This window comes from Choloepus didactylus, chromosome 10 (assembly GCF_015220235.1).
Source record: "Choloepus didactylus isolate mChoDid1 chromosome 10, mChoDid1.pri, whole genome shotgun sequence".
Lineage (NCBI taxonomy): Eukaryota > Metazoa > Chordata > Mammalia > Pilosa > Megalonychidae > Choloepus > Choloepus didactylus.
The window spans coordinates 12,757,269-12,778,104 of NC_051316.1; the positions used below are offsets into that span (position 1 = coordinate 12,757,269).

Here is a 20,836-nt window from a genome sequence, read left to right on the forward strand (position 1 = left end):
GGTAGCATACAATATTTCTCTTCTTGTGCCTGCCTTATTTCGCTCAGCATTATGTTTTCAAGGTTCATCCATGTCGTCATATGTTTCACGACATCGTTCTTCTTACTGCCGCGTAGTATTCCATCGTGTGTATATACCACATTTTATTTATCCACTCATCTGTTGAAGGACATTTGGGTTGTTTCCATCTCTTGGCAATTGTGAATAATGCTGCTATGAACATTGGCATGCAGATATCTGTTTGTGTCACTGCTTTCCAATCTTCTGGGTATGTACTGAGAAGTGCAATCGCTGGATCGAAGGGTAACTCTATATCTAGTTTTCTAAGGTCCAGAGTGGCTGAACCATTATACAGTCCCACCAACAATGAATAAGAGTTCCAATTTCTCCACATCACCTCCAGCATTTGTAGTTTCTTGCTTTAATGGCAGCCATTCTAATTGGTGTGAGATGGTATCTCATTGTGGTCTTAATTTGCATCTAATAGCTAGTGAAGCTGAACATTTTTTCATGTGTTTCTTGGCCATTTGTATTTCCTCTTGAGAGAACTGTCTTTTCATATCTTTTGCCCATTTTATAATTCGGCTCTCTGTACTATCATCATTGAGTTGTAGGATTTCTTTATATATGCAAGATGTCAGTCTTTTGTAGATACATGGTTTACAAAAATTTTTTCCCATTGAGTTGGCTGCCTCTTTACCTTTTTGAGAAATTCCTTTGAGGTGCAGAAATTTCTAAGCTTGAGGAGTTCCCATTTATCTTTTTTCTTTTGTTGCTTGTGCTTCAGGTGTAAAGTCTAGGAAGTGGCCGCCTAATACAAGGTCTTGAAGATGTTTCCCTGCATTATCTTCTAGGAGTTTTATGGTACTTTCTTTTATATTGAGATCTTTGGTCCATTTTGAGTTAATTTTTGTGTAGGGTGTGAGGTAGGGGTCCTCTTTCATTCTTTTAGGTATGAATATCCAACTCTCCCAGCCCCATTTGTTGAAAAGACCATTATGACCCAGTTCAGTGACTTTGGGGGCCTTATCAAAGGTCAGTCGGCCATAGATCTGGGGGTCTATCTCCAAATTCTCAGTTCCATTCTATTGATCTATATGTCTATCTTTGTGCCAGTACCATGCTGTTTTGACAACTGTGGCTTTATAATAAGCTTCAAAGTCAGGGAGTGTAAGTCCTCCCACTCTGTTTCTTTTTTAGAGTGTCTTTAGCAATTCGAGGCATCTTCTCTTTCCAAATAAATTTGATTACTAGCTTTTCCAAGTCTGCAAATTAGGTTTTTGGAATTTTGATTAAGATTGCATTGAATCTGTAGATGAGTTTGGGTAGAATTGACATCTTAATGACATTTAGCCTTCCTATCCATGAACATGGAATATTTTTCCATCTTTTAAGGCCCCCTTCTATTTCTTTTAGTAGAGTTATATAGTTTTCTTTGTATAGGTCTTTTACATCTTTGGTTAAGTTTATTCCTAGGTACTTGATTTTTTTAGTTGCTATTGAAAATGGTGTCTATTTCTTGAGTGTCTCTTCAGTTTGTTCATTTCTAGCATATAGAAACATTACTGACTTATGTGCATTATTCTTGTATCCCACTACTTTGCTAAATTTGTTTATTAGCTCTAGTAGCAGTATCATTGATTTCTCAGGGTTTTCCGGATGTAAGATCATATCATCTGCAAACAATGACAGTTTTACTTCTCCCTTTCTAATTTGGATGCCTTTTATTTCTTTGTCTTGCCCGATTGCCCTGGCTAGTACTTCCAGCACAATGTTGAATAACAGTGGTGATAGCAGGCATCCTTGTCTTGTTCCTGATCTTAGAGGGAAGGCTTTCAGTCTCTCACCATTGAGTACTATGCTGGCTGTGGGTTTTTCATATATGCTCTTTATAATATTGAAAAAGCTTCCTTCAGTTCCTGCCTTTTGAAGTGTTTTTATCAAAAAGTGATGTTGGATTTTGTCAAACGTTTTTTCAGCATCTATTGAGATGATCATTTGATCTTTCCCTTTTGATTTGTTAATTTGTTGTAATACTTTGATTTTCTTATGTTGAACCATCTTTGCATGCCTGGAATGAACCCCACTTGGTCATGGTGTATGATTTTTTTAATGTGTCTTTGGATTCAATTTGCAAGTATTTTGTTGAGAATTTTTGCATCTATATTCATTAGAGAGATTAGCTGGTAGTTTTCCTTTTTCGTAGCATCTTTGCCTGGTTTTGGTATTAGATTGATGTTAGCTTCATAAAATAAGTTAGATAGTGTTCCATTTTCTTCGATGTTTTAAAAGAGTTTGAGTAAGATTGGTGTCAGTTCTTTTTGGAAAGTTTGGTAGAATTCCCTTGTGAAGCCATCTAGCCCTGGGCATTTATTTTTGGGAAGCTTTTTGATGACTGATTGGATCTCTTTGCTTGTGATTGGTGGGTTGAGGTCTTCTGTTTCTTCTCTGGTCAGTCTAGGTTGTTCATATGTTTCCAGGAAATTGTCCTTTTCCTCTGCATTATCCAGTTTGTTGCCATACAGTTGTTCATAGTATCCTCTTATTATTTTTTTAATTTCTGTGGGATCCGCAGTAATGTCACCTTTCTCAGTCATTATTTTGTTTATATGGGTCTTCTCTCTTTTTTATTTTGTCAGTCTAGCTAGGGGCTTGTCAATCTTGTTGATCTTCTCAAAGAACCAACTTTTGGTGTTATTTATCCTCTCTATTGTTTTTTGTTCTCTATGTCATTTATTTCTGCTTTAATCCTTGTTATTTCTTTTCTTCTACTTGGTTTAGGATTGGTTTGCTGTTCATTTTCTAGCTTCTTCAGTTGATCCATTAGTTCTTTGATTTTGCCTCTTTCTTCCTTTTTAATATATGCATTTAGTGCTATAAATTTCCCCCAGTACCAGTTTTTCTGCATCCCATAGGTATTGGTATGTTGTGCTCTCATTTTCATTAATCTCTTTATATTTAGCAATTTCTCTTGCTATTTCTTCTTTAACCCACTGATTGTTTAGGAGTGTGTTGTTTAACCTCCAGGTATTGGTGAATTTTCTAAGTCTCTGATGGTTATTGACTTCTAGTTGTATTCCATTGTGGTCAGGGAATGTGCTTTGAATAATTTCAATCTTTTTAAATTTATTGAGCCTTGTTTTATGTCCCAGCATATGATCTATTCTGGAGAAAGTTCTGTGAGCACTAGAGAAGAATGTGTATCCTGGTGATTTGGGATATAATGTTCTATATATGTCTGTTAAATCCAATTCATTTATCACATTGTTTAGGTTTTCAGTTTCCTTATTTGTCTTCTGTCTGGTTGGTGTATCTATAGGAGAGAGTGATGTGTTGAAGTCTCCCACAATTATTGTGGAAACATCAATTGCTGCCTTTAGTTTTGCCTGTTTCTCTCATGTATTTTGTGGCAACTTGATTGGGTGCATAAATATGTATGATTGTTATTTCTTCTTGTTGAATTGCCCCTTTTATTAGTACGTAGTCGCCTTCTTTGTCTCTCATAACATTCTTGCATTTAAAGTCTATTTTATCTGAGATTAATATTGCTACCCCTGCTTTCTTTTGGCTGTAGCTTGCATGAAATATTTTTTTCCATCCTTTCACTTTCAGTTTCTTTGTGTCCCTGTGTCTAAGATGAGTCTCTTGTATGCAACATATTGATGGTTCATTTTTTTTTAATCCATTCTGCGAATCTATATCTTTTAATTGGGGAGTTTAATCCATTTGCATTCAATGTTGTAACTGTGAAGGCATTTCTTAAATCAGCCGTCTTATCCTGTGGTTTGTGTTGGTCACATAGATTTTTTTCCCTCTCTCTATTAATATCCTTTAATATACCCATACTGAATCTCTTTAGTACTGAACCTTTCTCCATGTCTCTCTCTCATTTCTTTGTTTCTCTGTCTGTAGGGCTCCCTTTATTATCTCCAGTAGGGCAGGTGTCTTGTTAGCAAATTCTCAGCATTTGTTTGTGAAAAATTTAAGCTCCCCCTAAAATTTGAAGGAGAGCTTTGCTGGATAAAGTATTCTTGTTTAGAAATTTTTCTCACTCAGAATTTTAAATATTTCTTTCCACTGCCTTCTCACCTCCATGGTGGCTGCTGAATAGTCACTACTTAGTCTTATGCTGTTTCCTTTGCATGTGGTCTATTTCTTTTCTCTTGCTGCTTTCAGAACTTGCTCCTTCTCTTCTGTATTTGACAGTGTGATCAGAATATGTCTCGGAGTGGTTTTATTTGGGTATATTCTATATGGAGTTTGCTGGGCATTTATGATTTGTGTATTTATGGTGTTTAGAAGATTTGGGAAGTTTTCCCCAACAATTTTTTTGAATACTCTTCCTGGACCTTTACCCTTCTCTTCCCCTTCTGGAACACCAAGTTTTATATTTGGATGTTTTATATTATCTATCATATATCCCTGAGGTCCATTTCAATTTTTTCAGTTTTTTTCCCCATTCTTTCTTTTGTGCTTTAATTTTCCATTCTGTCATCTTTCAGGTCACTGATTCGTTGTTCAGCTTCCTGTAGTCTTGTACTATGAGTATTTAGAATCTCTTTAATTTGGTCAACAGTTTTTTTAATTTCCATAAGATCATCTATTTTTTGATTTATTCTTGCAGTGTCTTCTTTATGCTTTTCTAGGGTCTTCTTTATGTCCTTTATATCCTGTGCCATGCTCTTCTTCATGTCCTTTATATCCTGTGCCATGGTCTTGTCATTCATCTTTAGTTCTTTGATTAATTGCTCCAGGTACTGTGTCTCCTCTGATCTTTTGATTTGGGTGCTTGGGTTTGGGTTATCCATATCATCTGTTTTTTTCATATACTTTAAAATTTTCTGTTGTTTTTGGCCTCTTGGCATTTGCTTAACTTGATAGGGTTCTTTTAGAATTTGTAGACTGATTGAAATCATTATCTCTAATTTGTCAGATCTACAGCTTTGTGGAGTACACTTGAACCAGCAGGTGTCATCCACAAGCCACCTGTTCCCCTCAAGCCAGTTCTCCCCCACTTTGTCTTTGTGGTGAGTGGGGGAAAGAGTCTTATGAGGTCCAATTGGTGTACCAGGCTTGTGTGTGTAGTTGCTGTTGCCCACCCTGTATATGGGGCGTGTGTCTGGGAGGTCAGGGAGTGGGGGTGGCTCTAAGAATCAAATCTCCCTGGTGTTCCTGGAGTTTTAAAGCTGCTGCAATAGTCTTATCCTTCAGTTCAGTCCTGCCACAGTTTGTCTCTGCCGCTGACCCACAAGTTCTTGGTATTGGTGTATGTCCCCTGAGACTTGCGTGTGGGTCCCTCTTCCAGGATATTCACCCCCAGGTCCTCTGTTGAGGGATGACTGTGCTATATCACAGGTGAGTGCTGTCACCCCAGGGCAGTTCTGGGCTGCAGGGTTGTGTCGGGATGCTCCCAGTCTGCTGAAAAGATGGCTAAATGGGGCATGTTAATTCACACTGCTCCACCTTCCCAACTCTGGGACAACCAGCTGAGGGTGCAGGGAAGGCTAATGTCCATGCCTGATTTTGTGGTGTGTGTGTGTTATTGGAAGCACGTCCATCACACTGGGTTGTCTTGGGCAGCTCTGGGCTATGGGGCTGGTGATGGGCAGGAGTGTTCCCTGTCCACCAGGATGATGGCTCTGAGAGGACACCCCCCTTTTCTTGGGAAGTTGTGGTGTTTAGTGAATTTTCTCAGCCAGTGGATTGCCTTTTGTCTCAGAGCTCTCTTAGTTCTGCTCTTGTCTTGAGCTGCCCAAATTGCCAGTCTTTGAGGCTTTCTGTATTGGGCTTCTTAGAGTAATTGCTTTAGAAAAAGAAAAAAAGATGAAAAAAAAAAGGGCCCTCCTAGCAGATCTAATGGGTTATTGAAATGCTAAGAGACAAAGCAATTAGGGCCATTAAGGAAAGGTCCAGGGGGCAGAGAGATCAGTTTTTCTTCTGGATTTGCATATGAGCCTCAGGGCCTGAGCTTTGCCCTTCCCCTTTCTATGTTCACCAGAACTCCAAAAACCCTCTGCTTTTATTTTTGGGGTTTTCTTACTGTGTTTGCTATCTCTATCTCCTCTCCACCGGGCTGGCTGCTCCCGGATTCTCCAGTATCTGGTCTCAGTCTGTGACTGGAGTTTTGATCAGTAGAATGTGTTTCCGAACTGCAGGTTCTCCCTTGTTCCCAGCGCTGACGGCCCCCCCTCCCATGGGACTGCGCCTAGCAGGGAGGGGCGTGGGTCCCCTGGCCGCAAAACTTACAGATTTTGCTGATCTCAGCAGTTCCACGTGTTCATGAGTGTTGTATGAAATATGCCCAAAGTCAAATTGTTCTGTGGTGTCCAGTCCACACAGTTCCTGGCTTTCTACCTACTTCCCTGAAGGAGTGACTAAAACATACACCTCACCACTCTGCCATCTTGCCCTGCCTCCTACCTTTAATGTAATTTTATTCAGATATATGTTCACACACCATACAGTCCATCCAAAGTATATGGTATCATCAGTACAGTACAGCTTACAGTATCATCATATAGTTTTTCATTCATCATCACAATCAATTTTAGAACATTTTCATTATTCTAAAAATGAGAGAAGACCCAAAACATCTTATACCCCTTATTCACCCCCATCATTGACCCCTGGCATTGGTGTAGTACATTTGTTACTGTTGATGAAAGAATATTTAAGATATTACTGTTAACTATAATCCATAGTTTGCAATAAGTGCATTTTTAATAATAGTGCTATTTAATAACAGCAGTCTATTAACTCCTTGTAATAGTTTCCTACATTTGTTCTAATTCATGGAAGAATTTTTTTTATTTCTACTGTTTATACTAGTCATCACCCACCACAAGTTAGGTGAGAATGATGCTGACCCAAAACTCCCCATAAGCTTTTGTATGTTGTGTTTTCATTTTCATTTGTCTCAGGATATTTCCTAATTTCTCTTGAGATTTCTTCTTTGGCCCATCGGTTAAGATTGTGTTTAATTTCCATGTATTTGTGAATTTTCCATTTCTCTGTTACTGATTTCTAGCTTCAACCCATTGTGGGTGAAGAAGATACATTGCATGTTTTGTTTAGTTGTTTAATTTTTACATTTATTGAAACTTTTTTTGTGACCTAACATATGGTCTATCCTAGAGAATGACCCATGTACACCAGAGAAGTGTTCTGCTGTGTGAAGTGTTTTATATATGTTAGGTCTAGTTGATTTATACTGTCATTCAAATCTTCTCTTTCCTTTTGTTTTTCTGACTAGGTGTTCCATCCAATATTGAAAATGGTGTATTGAAGTCTCCTACTAGTAGTTTGGAACTTATTTCTCACTTCAGAGCTGTCGGGGGTTGCTTCATAAATTTGGGGGATCTGTTAGATTATATATATATTTTATACATGTATATTTATATATATATATCTTCATGTTGAATTGATTCCTTTATCAGTAGAGTCCTTCTTTACCCCTTTTAACAGTTTTTTACTTAGTGTCTGGGTAATCCAATATCCTTTGATTATGAATAGGATGGAATATTTTGTCCACCCTTTCACTTTCAACTTACTTTTATCTTTGACTTTAAAGTGAGTCTTTTGCAAACAGCTTATAGTTGGGTCATGCTTTTTCATCATTCTGCTGCCAATCTGTGACTTTTGAATGGAGAGTTTAATCCATTTACACTTAAAGGAGCTACTAATAATGCACAATTTTCTCTTGCTATTTTGCTATTTGGTCTTGGTTTCTTTGTGCTTAAGAGTTTAATTCTGAGCTTTTCCTTTTCCTGTAACATTTTATTAAAAGCTGCAAGGAAGAATGAACCTGCACCTTCCACACTTACCTTTTGTGTACCTGAATTCTTCCCCTAATGCCTACTTATATATATATTTGATTATTGCAGTTTACGATTTTGAGGCCTCTCTCTTTTTCTTTTGTACATATTTCTCAGATATTTTCCTTGTAGTTTCCAAGGCTCAAATTTAACATCCTATATCTAGAATATCATATTTTGATACCAACTTTGCTTCAGTAGCATTTGTAAGCATTGTTCCTATACCCCTCTGCCCTCCCATCTTGTACTTGTTACAAAACCACTAACTATAAAACTCCTAGAAGAAAACTATGGAATTCTCTCCAGGACTTTGGATTTTGTGTAGGCAACTGTTTTGTAGACTTTACACCAAAGGCACAAGAAAATGGTAAATGATACTTCATTGAAATTAAAAGCTCTTGTACATCAAAGGACTTTATCGTGAAATGAAATACATCCTACAGAATGGGAGAAATATCTGAAAACTGCACACTTGAAAAGGGTTTAGTATCCAGAATGCATAAAATCCTACAACTCAACAATTTGCCATTTCCATCTACATGATTGGGCCTGGTCTCTTGGCGTGGGGATATCTTTTCAGTGCATGCCTTTACTTCCATGGTTCTGCCCTTAAAATCACTCTTCAGTTCATCTCTTCTCTGTTCCTTTTAGGCATTGCTTCTGTCCATATTCATTTTTCAAAAACTTTAGCTCTGCATGCAATTTTAGGGGTCCAAATCATCAGGCAGTTGAACTTGTACAGATCTTTCCTGTATAACTGCATTTCTAATCCTGACTTCCACAGAAATGGCGAGCCAGATCCATGTTCAGCCATTCTTTCTTTAGCAAGGTTTGTTCAGTTAAACTCTCAAATGGGGACCTACTCTCTGGGGACTCAGTAAAAGTTCAGGGAGGAATGTCATTAGAGTCCCCTCTAGCCGTAGTCTCAGAGCACACTATCTGGCTAGGCTAAAAATTATCAAAGTCATCAATTTCTAGTTCCTTTGTGCTTAAGAGTTTAATTCTTAGCTTATCCTTTTCCTATAGCATTTTATTAAAAGCTGCAAGGAGGAACCAACCTGCATCTTCCACACTTACCTTGGGAATGTCTTCAGCTAAATATTTAGGTTCATCACTTACACATTCTGCCTTCCATCCAATGTCAGAATGCAGTTTTGTCAAGTTCTCTGCTACCTTTGTATAATGAGAATCACTTTTCCTTCAGTATCCAATAATACACTCATTATTTCCTTCTAAGTCATCATCTTTAACATCCATATTTCAACCAGCATTCAGTGCATGAGAAATTGTGTATTCTCTAAGGGATATAAACTTTCTCCACAGCTCTCATTCATTTTTAAGACCCCATAATTCTTCAGCCTCTACCCATTACCCAATTTTAAAGCCATTTCCACATTTTTAGATATTTGCAATAGCAGCAGCACCCTAAAACTGTCCTAAAACTGTCTTAGTTTCCTTTCTTCTAACAGCAAACACCCTACAATGAGTTGCCTTATGCACAGAAATTTATTGGCTCACAATTTCAGAGGCTAGAATGCTTGTTGGTATCTTCTGGTTGGCCAGCAATCTTAGGATTCCTTCACTTTTCCCTCACATGGCAATGCTTATGGTGGGGTATTCTTCCCCTTCTTGGTCAAGTTTCCATTGACTTCCAGCTTCTGACTGCATCACACGGCTTCCTCTTCAGTGTTCAATTTCCTTTGCTTATAAGGACTTCAGCCATATTGGATTAAGTCCCACCCTCATTTAGTTTGGGCACACCTAAAACTAGTAACATGTTTAGAGGTCCTATTTACAGATGAGTTCACACCCACAGGAACAGAGAGTTAGGACCTGAACATGTCTTTTTCTGTAGACATGATTCAGACCCCAAAAGCTATTCAAAAAATGGAAACTAAGAAAGGTTGGAAAGGATGTGGAGAAAAAGGAACATTTATTCATTGTTGGTGGGAACCTAAAATAGTGCAACCATTGTGGAAAACCATTTGGTAGTTCCTGAGAAAGTTAAGTGTAGAATTACCTTGTGATTTAGCAATCCAACTTCTAGGCATAAACCCAAAATAATTGAAAGTAGGGACTCATATTTGCACACCAATGTTCATAGCAGCATTATTCACAATTGCCCCCCCCCCCAAATGGAAACAAACAAGTGTCCATCAACAGATAAATGGATAAACAAAATGTAGTATATACATACAATGGAATATTATTCAGCCATTAGAAGGAAATGAAGTTCTGGTAAGTGTGGCAACATAGGTAAACCGTGAAGACATCATGTTGAGCGAAAAAAGGATACTCAAAAGGACAAATATTTAATGATCTCACTTATATGAAATAATTAGAATATGCAAATTCATAAAGTCATGAACCAGAATACAGGTTACCAGAGTCTTGGGTGAGTGTAGGGAATTGGGAGTTGATGCCCAGTTGGTTCAGAGTTTCTGTTGGGGGTGATGGAAAAGTTGTGGTCAAGATGGTGATGATGGTAGCACATTGTAAATGTAATAACACCATTGAATTTTATATTTGAAAGTGGTTAAAATAGGAAATTTCAGGTTGTATATATTTACCAGAGTAAAAAAATTTAAAAGCCATAGAACTTTACAACACAAACACTGATCTCAATGGAATGTCATGATGTAAACATTATTATTATAAAATTAAAATAATGTTTCATGATCACAAAAGTACCACACTAATGCAGAGTGTTAATAATAGAGAAAATTGTATGCAAGCAAGGGAAACACATGGAAACTATGTGTGGTTTTTCTGTAAATGTACAATTTGTCTAATTAAAAAAAATAAGCAAAAATTTTCATTAACTTATCTGTACAATAAAGGTATTTCTTGTCTTCTTTATTAGTCAGATTAGCTGGCACCTTTTGGCTCTGGGAGAAGCAGGCCCTCCCCGTATTTCTCTTGGGGCACACCATGTTCCTGCTGATTTGGTAGGGTTATTCTCAAATGAAGAGTTGGGATTCATGACAGGTGGGTCTGGAAATTGTGGAAAAGACTGGACTTTCATAACTTCTTTCTCCATTCTCAGCTTTGCTCACCCACTGATTTTCTGTTTGTGAGTGAAAACCCAGAGTAAGACAGTTGTCAGCTGAACTACTGACAATGCAACTACTGGTGAGTAGGGAATTCTCCTTTCAACTGATACTACATTTATCTTGCCAGCAGATGTGCAGGTTCCCCCTAATGGCATGGACATTCTAAGCACATTAGGGTGCTTTTCAAGGATATGAGCTCCAGTTTACATTTATCCAGGCCTTTGTGATAGTTATGATAGGTTAGGAGTTCATCAATAAGTTATCGCCTTTCCAACATTATACCAATTTGTTCCAGCCTCCATTAAGACTGTATTCACTGAAAAGATGAGAGGCTTTCTTTTTCTCATTCAACCCATGGTCACATTGGAGAAATTATGCACTCAGTGTCTTCAGTTGGTTTAGGCATGTGAACATAGAGATGACTAAGAGTGGAAGGTACAGTCAGTTGAGTAGCTGTTTCAACAAGTGAGTTTAATCAAGTATTAAAGTTGCTAGAATGGGAGGCTGTGCATTTTTGAGAAAAGCATAGATGAGGGTTAGGTAACCAAAGGAAAGAAGGAATCTTTGATTTATTATCTCCGATCTTATCTTTCTGTGAAGTTTTCAAAATATGCAGATCCATTCTATCCAAACATTTAGAAATTTAATTAAATTTTCCTTTCCATGCTTATCCCCAATTGCCTAGCTTCCATTTTTGTCAATAACATTTATTCATATTTTATAAATGGAAGCAGTGAATAGGAAGTATTGCTTTTTTAAAATTTATGAAGAGGTGAGGGAGAGCAGAAGTTTATGGTTGGTAAGGATATATAGTCAGTAATGTTTCAGCAGGTGAGATAAATCAGTCTAGTGTTTCAGATGCTAGGGTGGCAGCTGTTCACTGTTTAGAGGAACATAAGTTGAGTGTTGGGTAGTAGATTAGGACTAATCTAACCATGTTCATGGTTTAAAAGTAGCATATCCTGGGTATTGGTTACCTTGTATTGCCTGTGTAAATTTACATGAAATTGGTAGAAAAGAATGTGTTAAATTAGTGCTCAGGTGCAAATAGTATGATCTCCATCGGGAACTCATAATTACTAGTTGATTGGGGAATTTCTAGCTTTTATCGTACCACATGTCATGTACTATTCCTTTATAATGGAGTTTTATGTATTCAGCCTCTGAATGTACCTGAAAGGCAGATGGCACTTCACCACTGAGAATTACCTGACTGGAACCCCCAAAATAGTTTGCACTTTCTATACACAGTTCCCACTTCCTTAGTGCTGTCATCCTGGATATCCTACTCTGAACATTGCAAATGTCTGATGTTTTAGGAATCAGTAGCCTTCAAAGATGTAGCTATAGACTTCCACCAGGAGGAGTGGGCTCTTTTGGACATGTCCCAGAGAAAACTGTTCAGAGATGTGATGCTGGAGATTATCAGTCATCTGGTCTCAGTGGGTAAGCCTCTCAAAATTTATGTCTCTATCCATCTGTCATCTAATTTGTCATCAGTTTATTCAACAAATATCTGGAACATCTCCATATTTTATATTTTTATATTTTATTATATTTTTATACTTTATCTTCAAAATATACTTTTTATTGTTTCTTTAACAGAAAGCTACCTAAAAGAAATATTTGTTTTCTTATTACTTATTTCTAGTTTTTCACCCTATCAGAATGTGATCTTGTTGACCACAATTTGTTGTTGCTACTCAGTCTCCAACAGTCCAACACTGCTGGAAACTCAATGAATATATCTTTTGAAATGATAAATAACTGGATTAAGTATTTCCTAAATAATTATTCTGCTCTAGTGACTATGCTGGGGCTTCAGACCATAGTAGTAAATACAACAGACCTATCCTTTCTGGTCTTATTGTTCTGATGGCACTTATTTTTCTAGGCTTCTTTTTGAAAATAATCAACCAAGGAGGAAAAATAGAATTTCACCATGTGTGAAAATATGGAAGATTCTGCAGTGTCTTTTTGAACTTGGCCTTGGACATGTACTACCAGGCATCCTCACTGAATTGCACACAAACTCAAAAGTTGCCCCATTGATGGTGAATTATTGTCAGTCTTCTGTACTTTTCCCTTGACTGACCTTTGTTACCTCATTCTTCTTTGTAACCTTCCTGGTCTTGATGATAATGCACTTTTTTCTGCACAGAACTCAAAAATCTACTCCTCTTTTTCCCACAAACAGAATATCAGGTCTTCAAATCAGGTGTGCTTTCCCAATTAGAGCAAAAAGAGGAACTGTGGAGAGAAGGAATGGGATGTCTACAAAATCTGGGTTCAGGTGAGCTCTAGCGACTGGTACTTCTGTGCAGGGAGTAGCCTATTCAGTGAGTGATAGGTTTTTGGAAGTACCAACTACAGAATTCCTTAAGAGAGATATATATTCTGAAATGTAGCTGAGGATGTTGAAGAAATTTTCCTCAGACACGGTCATTATCATCAATCTCCATTCAGGTGTCTTTGGTTTTAGGGAAATAGTCATGTATTACTGGAGTTAAGCTTTCACATAATAACCCTTGCCCTAGTCCTCCATTGTGAAGGTTTTTATTTTCTATTCTCCAATATCCTATATATGTTTTAATACCTAAAATCTTTTCTAATTATGACCATCCTCTAATGTGTTCTATTGCCCAGAGTATTCCCTAATTTGATATTCATTCCCAGCTTAAGGGTCATTATTTGAAACATTCTCAGAGGGACATGTTGGGTGTTTTCAACATTTTCATTCCTCTAATTTATATTTTTTCAATTATTTCAGGCAGTGAAAGTGGCCTTCAAAAACAGGAGATGATATCCATACAACATGTCTACAGGAAAGATGCAACTACCATCGTGTCATTGGTAAGCTTCATAGGTTCAAATTCTTTCTGGTTTTTCAAATAGATAACTAAGAATGGAATAAATTGTGGATAGAGTACAATCATCTTGCTGTAATTAAAGTTTCAATTAAAGGCTAACTGATAAAAAGTCTGTGATATTTTGAGTTTAGGGAAAAATTAACCTGAACACATAGCCATATCCTGACTTCTTATAAAAAAAAAAAAATTGTGTAAACATGGGTCATATACCTAATCTTTGAAACATCTTGAAGATGTTGACACTGATCACATAGATCTGCAGTAGACTGTTTCAAAATAGAAATTCTCTGTGCATGCAGAATAATGTTTTAATTGAAGATTGTCATTGAATGATTACTCTCAGTGTAGAGAAACTGATGTGTGAATGTATATGGACAAACCTTTTAAGTCTCTTCATGTACTTCCCAGATGCAGAGATCTCACGTCATTCAAAAGAAGCCTTTTAACTGTAATGATTTGCAAGATTTCACTCACAGATCCACAGTTACTCAACATGTGTTAAGTCACCAGGAAAAGAAATGCTATTTCAGCAAACCATTTGGAAAAGCCCTCGGTGACCAGTTATCTTTTACTCAATATAAGCAAGTTCATACTAGATATAAATCATATAAATATCATCTAAGTGATAAAACCTTTAATCAAAATTCTAGTCTTAAAGAGTATCATGGAACTGACATTTGGAAGAAATCTTATGAATGTCATCTATGTGAGAAAGCCTTCACTCGTTGTTCTACACTTAAACGACATGAGAAAATTCACAATGGAGAAAAACCATATAAATGCCATCAGTGTGGGAAGGCCTTCAGTAGATCTTTTCACCTTAAACACCATGAGAGAATTCACACTGGAGAAAAACCCTATGAATGTCATCTGTGTGGGAAAGCCTACACTAACTGTTCTGCCCTTAAACAACATGAGAGAACTCACACTGGAGACAAACCATATCAATGTCATCTATGTGGGAAAGGCTTCAGTGCACCTTATCATCTTAGAGAACATGAAAGAATACACACTGGAGAGAAACCATATGAATGTCATCTATGTGGCAAAGCCTTCACTCATTGTTCTGCCTTTAGGCGACATGAGAGAATTCATACTGGAGAGAAACCAAATCAATGTCATCTTTGTGGAAAAGCCTTCACTCATTGTTCTGGCCTTAGACGACATGAAAAGATTCATACTAGAGAGAAACCATATGAATGCCACCAGTGTGGGAAAGCCTTCAGTACATGTTTTAACCTTAAAGAACATGAGAGAATTCACACAGGAGAGAAACCACATCAGTGTCACTTATGTGGGAAAGCTTTCACACAGTATTCTGCCCTTAGGCATCATGAGCGAATACACACTGGAGAGAAACCATATGAATGTCATCGATGTGGGAAAGCTTTCACTCATTGTTCTAGCCTTGTACATCATGAGAGAATTCATTGGAGAAAAACCCTATGAATGTCATCAGTGTGGGAAAGATTTCACTCATACTGACCTTAGATGACACAAGAGGACTCAGACTGCATAGAAACTGAATGCTACTGATGACGGAAAGCCTTCACTCGATGTTATCTTAGACAAAATGAGAGAACTTACTTTGGAGAGAAGCTGAAAGAATATCATCAAAATGAGGAAGCCTTCACTCATTGTTCTCCCCTCAGGTGACATGGGAGAACTCACAATGAAGAGAAACCATACAAATGCCATCTATGTGGGAAAGCCTTCATACATGTTTTTATCTTAACATGAAAGAATTCACCCTTTGCTCATTGTTTTGGCTTTAGAGAACATAGGAGACCTCACACTGGAAAGAAACCTGTGAAAGTCATCAGTATAGGAAAACCTTCCATTATTTCTCTAATCCTGGGCAACATGAATGAATTCACTTTGAAGAAAAACCATTACAGCATCATCCATGTGGGAAAACCAGAATTTTTGTAACCATAGACAACATGGGAGTAAACCCTTTAGTACCATATATGGGAGAAAGCCTTTAGGGAAAGATGTGATCTTGGATGATATGATAAAACTAACACTATTATTGCTTTGAATATGGAAGAAATTTAAACCATGGAGTTAACCTTTAACATGCCAGAAAGCTCACATACTTACTGAAGAAACACTAATCAATATGGAAAAGCTTTTGTCATCGTTACTACTTCAGTTGGTCTAAGGTCATTCATAGCAAAAAGAATGTATCTAGCAAAGCCTTCATTTGATGGACTGATGATATATAACATGAGTGAACTCAAAATATGTTTGTAATGAAAGTGTAATAGTCCTCATCCACTATTCTCATAAACAAAGCAATCACATGTGAGAAGTTGTACTCAATGTGGAATTGACTCAATACAATTTATCCTTTAAATAAAGTAAGTTTATACCACTGGTGAGATACACTAGGTCCATAATCATTGCACTACCATTCAACCAAGCACTGACTTTGGTGTGCAAAAGAAAATTCAGTGTGGGAATAGCTATGTAAACAGAAGATGAGAGAGATAAGTCTTTAATAGTGAGACAGAACTCTGTGGGTGATTGCCAGATAATTCATACAGGAGAAGTTATTAAGTGAAAATCATGAGAAATCATGTTATCCATGCAGCAGCCCTTGTTGGCATGTGAGGATTTATCTCAGTGTCATGAATGAATGAAAGTCTTCAATGATCACTCATTCCTTGGCATTAGTATTCTTCCACAGAAGAAAGAACAGTCCTTTAATCAAAATTGGAAAACCTTCAGCTCACATCATAAAGCTAGTGTTTTCTAAAACACTGAAAGGACCCTTGAACACACATTTCAGCAAAGAATCCAGAATTTTGAACAAGAAGTATTGGAAACATGTAGGATGATGATTATGTAGTGGCCTGGGAATATGTATGAAGAATTTTTAAGAAGCAATATTAAATGAGATTAAACTCAAAAGATTAGTACTTACAAATAAAGTTGCTGAAATTGTTCAAGTCCAGTATACGGATCCATCAAAAAATAATTGACAATAAATTGTAACATTTAGAGCACAAAGATATGTATCTTAACTATTATTTTAGTCTTATAGGTGCCTGGTAAGAATGAAAACAAACATGGAAAAGTAAACACTTAAGAAATGTAGTCTGATGGTACATAAATTCTCCTCTTTTAAAATGCCACTTAAAATTGCTATCAAAATTTAGGAAGGCCTTCTCTCACCAGGCATCCTTGTGAGAGTGATATTGTCTTTTTTTTTTTTTTTTTTTTTTTTAATCATTTTATTGAGATATATTCACATACCACGCAGTCATACAAAACAAATTGTACTTTCGATTGTTTACAGTACCATTACATAGTTGTACATTCATCACCTAAATCAATCCCTGACACCTTCATTAGCACACACACAAAAATAGCAAGAATAATAATTAGAGTGAAAAAGAGCAATTGAAGTAAAAAAGAACACTGGGTACCTTTGTCTGTTTGTTTCCTTCCCCTACTTTTCTACACATCCATCCATAAACTAGACAAAGTGGAGTTTGGTCCTTATGGCATTCCCAATCCCACTGTCACCCCTCATAAGCTACATTTTTATACAACTGTCTTCGAGATTCATGGGTTCTGGGTTGTAGTTTAATAGTTTCAGGTATCCACCACCAGCTACCCCAATTCTTTAGAACCTAAAAAAGGTTGTCTAAAGTGTGCGTAAGAGTGCCCACCAGAGTGATCTCTCGGCTCGTTTTGGAATCTCTCTGCCACTGAAGCTTATTTCGAGTGATATTGTCTTTAAACCCTGCATGGCAATCCCTGATGCACCCCAGGGAAGACAGGGTGACCTGAAGGTCCAACTACTTCCTAAAGATAATCCAACTTCTGGATGATTATCCAAAATGTTTCATTGTGGGAGTAGACAACATGGGCTCCAAGCAGATGCAGCAGATCTGCATGTCCCTCCGTGGGAAGGCTGTGGTGCTGATGGGCAAGAATACCATGATGTGCAAGGCCATCCAAGGGCATCTGGAAAACAACCTGGCCCTGGAGAAACTTTTGCCTCATATCCAGGAGAATGTGGGCTTTATGTTCACCAAGGAGGACTTCATTGAAATCAGAGACATGCTGATGGCCAACAAGGTGCCAGCTGCCACCTGTGCCAGTGCCATTGCTCCATGCGAAGTCACTGTGCCCATCCAGAACACTGGTCTGGGTGCCAAGAAGACCTTCCAGGCTTTAGGCATCAACACTAAGATCTCCAGGGGTACTATTGAAATCCTGAGTGATGTGCAACCGATCAAGACTGGAGACAAAGTGGGAGCCAGCAAAGCCATGCTGCTGAACATGCTGAACATCTCTCCCTTCCCTTCTCCTTTGGGCTGATCATCCAGCAGGTGTTTGACTACAACCCTGAAGTACTTGACATCACAGAGGAAACTGCATTCTCACTTCCTGGAGGGTGTCCACAATGTTGCCACTGTATGTCTTCAGTTTGGTTACCCAACTGTTGCATCAGTACATCACTATCATCAGTGGGTACAAGTGAGTTCTGGCTTTGTGGAGACTGATTATACCTTTCCACTTGCTGAAAAGCTCAAGGCCTTCTTGGCTGATCCATCTGCATTTGTGACTGCTGCCCCTGTGTCCCCGCCGCCACCGCTGCTCCTCTGCCGCTGCAGCCCCAGCCAAGGCTGAAGCAAAGGAAGAGTTAGAGGAGTCAGATGAGGATATGGGATTTGGCCTCTTTGACTAGTCATCAACAAGCAGCCAACTCAACTAGATTTACTTGTGAAACAAGGAAATAAAGGATTACTTCTCAAAAAAATTTAGGAAGTAGTTAAAAATAGAAGTATTTAAAATAATGTGTCAGCCCTTGAGCATTGTGAGTACATTGACAAGAAAATTCTCATAATGTATTATCTGGTACTGTGTCATTCCATACATTTGAATTTTGTTGCAAAAGGGCTATTGTCAACAAGAATACAGAAATCACAACACACGAGTACAGGGAAATACAATGAGGATGTGGGGAGTGTCCAATTTTCAGAATGCCTTTTATTACACAAATTTATGTAATCCAAAGAACTGCCCTTCTTAGACTAGGCAGAAAACTGGAAAAGCCAAGAGAGTAAAAAGAAGCCATGGGAATCTGATTTAGTCCATGTTTGCCAGACACAAGATTCAGGAATCCTCAAGTCATTCACTGGGAGTGACTCTCAGCCTCTAATATACACATGTACAGAAGGGTAGGAAAGAAAATGGTGGTGCTCTCCACTACTGGGGTGACAAGAGAAGGCATATTTCTTGTACCCATCTGTAATTGAGCATTATCCCTGTTAATTGAGTGGGAAAATGAGACTACAATGATTATAGTTAATTAGCCTATTTTATGAGGTTATAAAATGCCCTCATATTTCCCCCTTTATTTTTATACTTTTGTTTGAATATTTTATTTTGATGGATATTCAGGTTGACTAATCTTGGCTTCTATATGTAAGGTCTGTGAACTTCATCCATTGAGTTTACTTGAGGGCAATAGTTTGCTAAACTATGCTGGTGCACTTTTTATTTTAATCATTTTTTAACCATTTCCTCAATTTTATGTAACATACTATCTTAGTTTCTAAGCTGCTAAGACAAAGAGCATACAATGTTTTTGTTTACCATTAGGAATTTATTGATTAACAAATTCAGAGTCTAGAAGGCTTGCTTTCTCCAAAGACTATGGCATTTTGATTCTGGATTGCTGGTAATCTTTGAAGTTCCTTGGATTTCTTGTCACATGGTGATATCTTCTTTCTCATCTCAGTTCTGTTGATGTTCAGCTTCTGCTCCTGCCTGTGACTTTTTTTTTCTTAAAGCCTCTAGTGGTAGGATTAAGGCCCAAACTCATTCAGTTGAACCACACCTTAACTAAAAACATCTTCACAAGGTCTTATTTACCTGGGCTCATGTCCACAGGAATGGATTCAGGACTTTTTCTAGGGTACATAATGCAACCTGCTGCATATACTTAAAATAATTATTCTACATTTTTCTTCAGACTCCAATATCATGGTATCTATGTGTCTTGTCTCACATTCCCTGATTTGCAAAGACCATATTTTTTATTGAATGTCAGATACTACTAATCAGGCAGAGATTGAAGAAAATGTTCTTTAACTCAAAAAGTTTGACTGTTAACTTTCTTGGGCAAATGGAGGGCTCATCCTTTCTTCCTCTTAGGAATTGAGTTGAACTCTTGCTAGGTTGCTGCTTTGATTATAGTCAGCCTAATCCTCTTACTTTTAAGGTCAGTCTAATGAATTTATTGCAGGCACATTCCAGCAGTTGGACACTGTCTCCAAAGGACCATGGAAGTGCAAGAGGTATGCTGCCTTTCTTTTCCATCCCCCAGCTAATGCCTGTGGGGAAAATCATCCTGATTTGGGGGTGCTCTGAATTTCAACCCAATCTACCTACTCACCATCTACATGTCCATCTCCTTTTAATGCTCTGGTAGTGGTTTTCATTGTCTGCACTAATGTGTAGAACAAATTCCCCCATGTGTGGAAATGTTTGGGGATCTCCCCTCTTCTCACAAGGGCTCTTCCTTTTCTGAACTCTTAGTGCACAGTTCCTTGAACTTTGTTCCAGTTTGCTAATGCTACCATTATGCAAAATACCAGAAATGGCTTGGCTTTTATAAAGGAGGTTTATTTGGTTACAAAGTTACACTGAAGGCCATGAAAATGTCCAATGAAGGCATCAACACAAGTATACCTTCACCAAAGGAAGGCCAATGGCATCCAGAAAACCTCTGTTAGCTGGGAAGGCATGTGGCTGGCATCTGCTGATTCTAGCTCCACACTCAGCCCCTGTGCATTCTTCAAAGTGTTTCTCTTGGCTGCAGCACTTTTATAGTACTCCAGTAATTCAGTTAAGACACACCCTGGATGGGTGGGGTAACACCTCCTTGGAAATTAACCAAAGGTCTAGCCCACAGTGGATTGAGTCACATCTCCATGGAAACAAAGGATTCCAACCTAATCAACACTAATATGTCTGCCCCCACAAGATTGCATCAAAGAACATGGCATTTTGGGTGACATAATACATCCAAACTGGCACAATCTTTAATGCATGAATGTTTTAATGAATCATTTAT

The 20,836-nt window shown here is 37.8% G+C and overlaps 1 protein-coding gene and 1 pseudogene across 5 annotated transcripts in view; both read left to right on the forward strand.

Moving 5' to 3' along the window:
• LOC119504659 (zinc finger protein 596-like) overlaps positions 1-16,928 on the forward strand; it is a 48,024-nt gene extending 31,096 nt beyond the window's left edge. For 3 of the 5 annotated variants that reach the window (XM_037797021.1, XM_037797024.1, XM_037797023.1), the window contains exons 2-6: positions 10,861-10,946; positions 12,187-12,313; positions 13,065-13,160; positions 13,638-13,720; positions 14,146-16,928. In XM_037797021.1, the coding sequence (XP_037652949.1) occupies positions 10,935-10,946; positions 12,187-12,313; positions 13,065-13,160; positions 13,638-13,720; positions 14,146-15,186 (1,359 nt within the window). In that variant the 5' untranslated portion in view covers positions 10,861-10,934 and the 3' untranslated portion in view covers positions 15,187-16,928. The remainder of the gene's footprint in view (positions 1-10,860; positions 10,947-12,186; positions 12,314-13,064; positions 13,161-13,637; positions 13,721-14,145) is intronic. The other 2 variants (XM_037797022.1, XM_037797025.1) reach the window with 2 other exon arrangements.
• A 417-nt stretch (positions 16,929-17,345) lies between these two features.
• The window catches only part of LOC119504660, a 38,088-nt pseudogene continuing 34,597 nt past the window's right edge, over positions 17,346-20,836 (forward strand).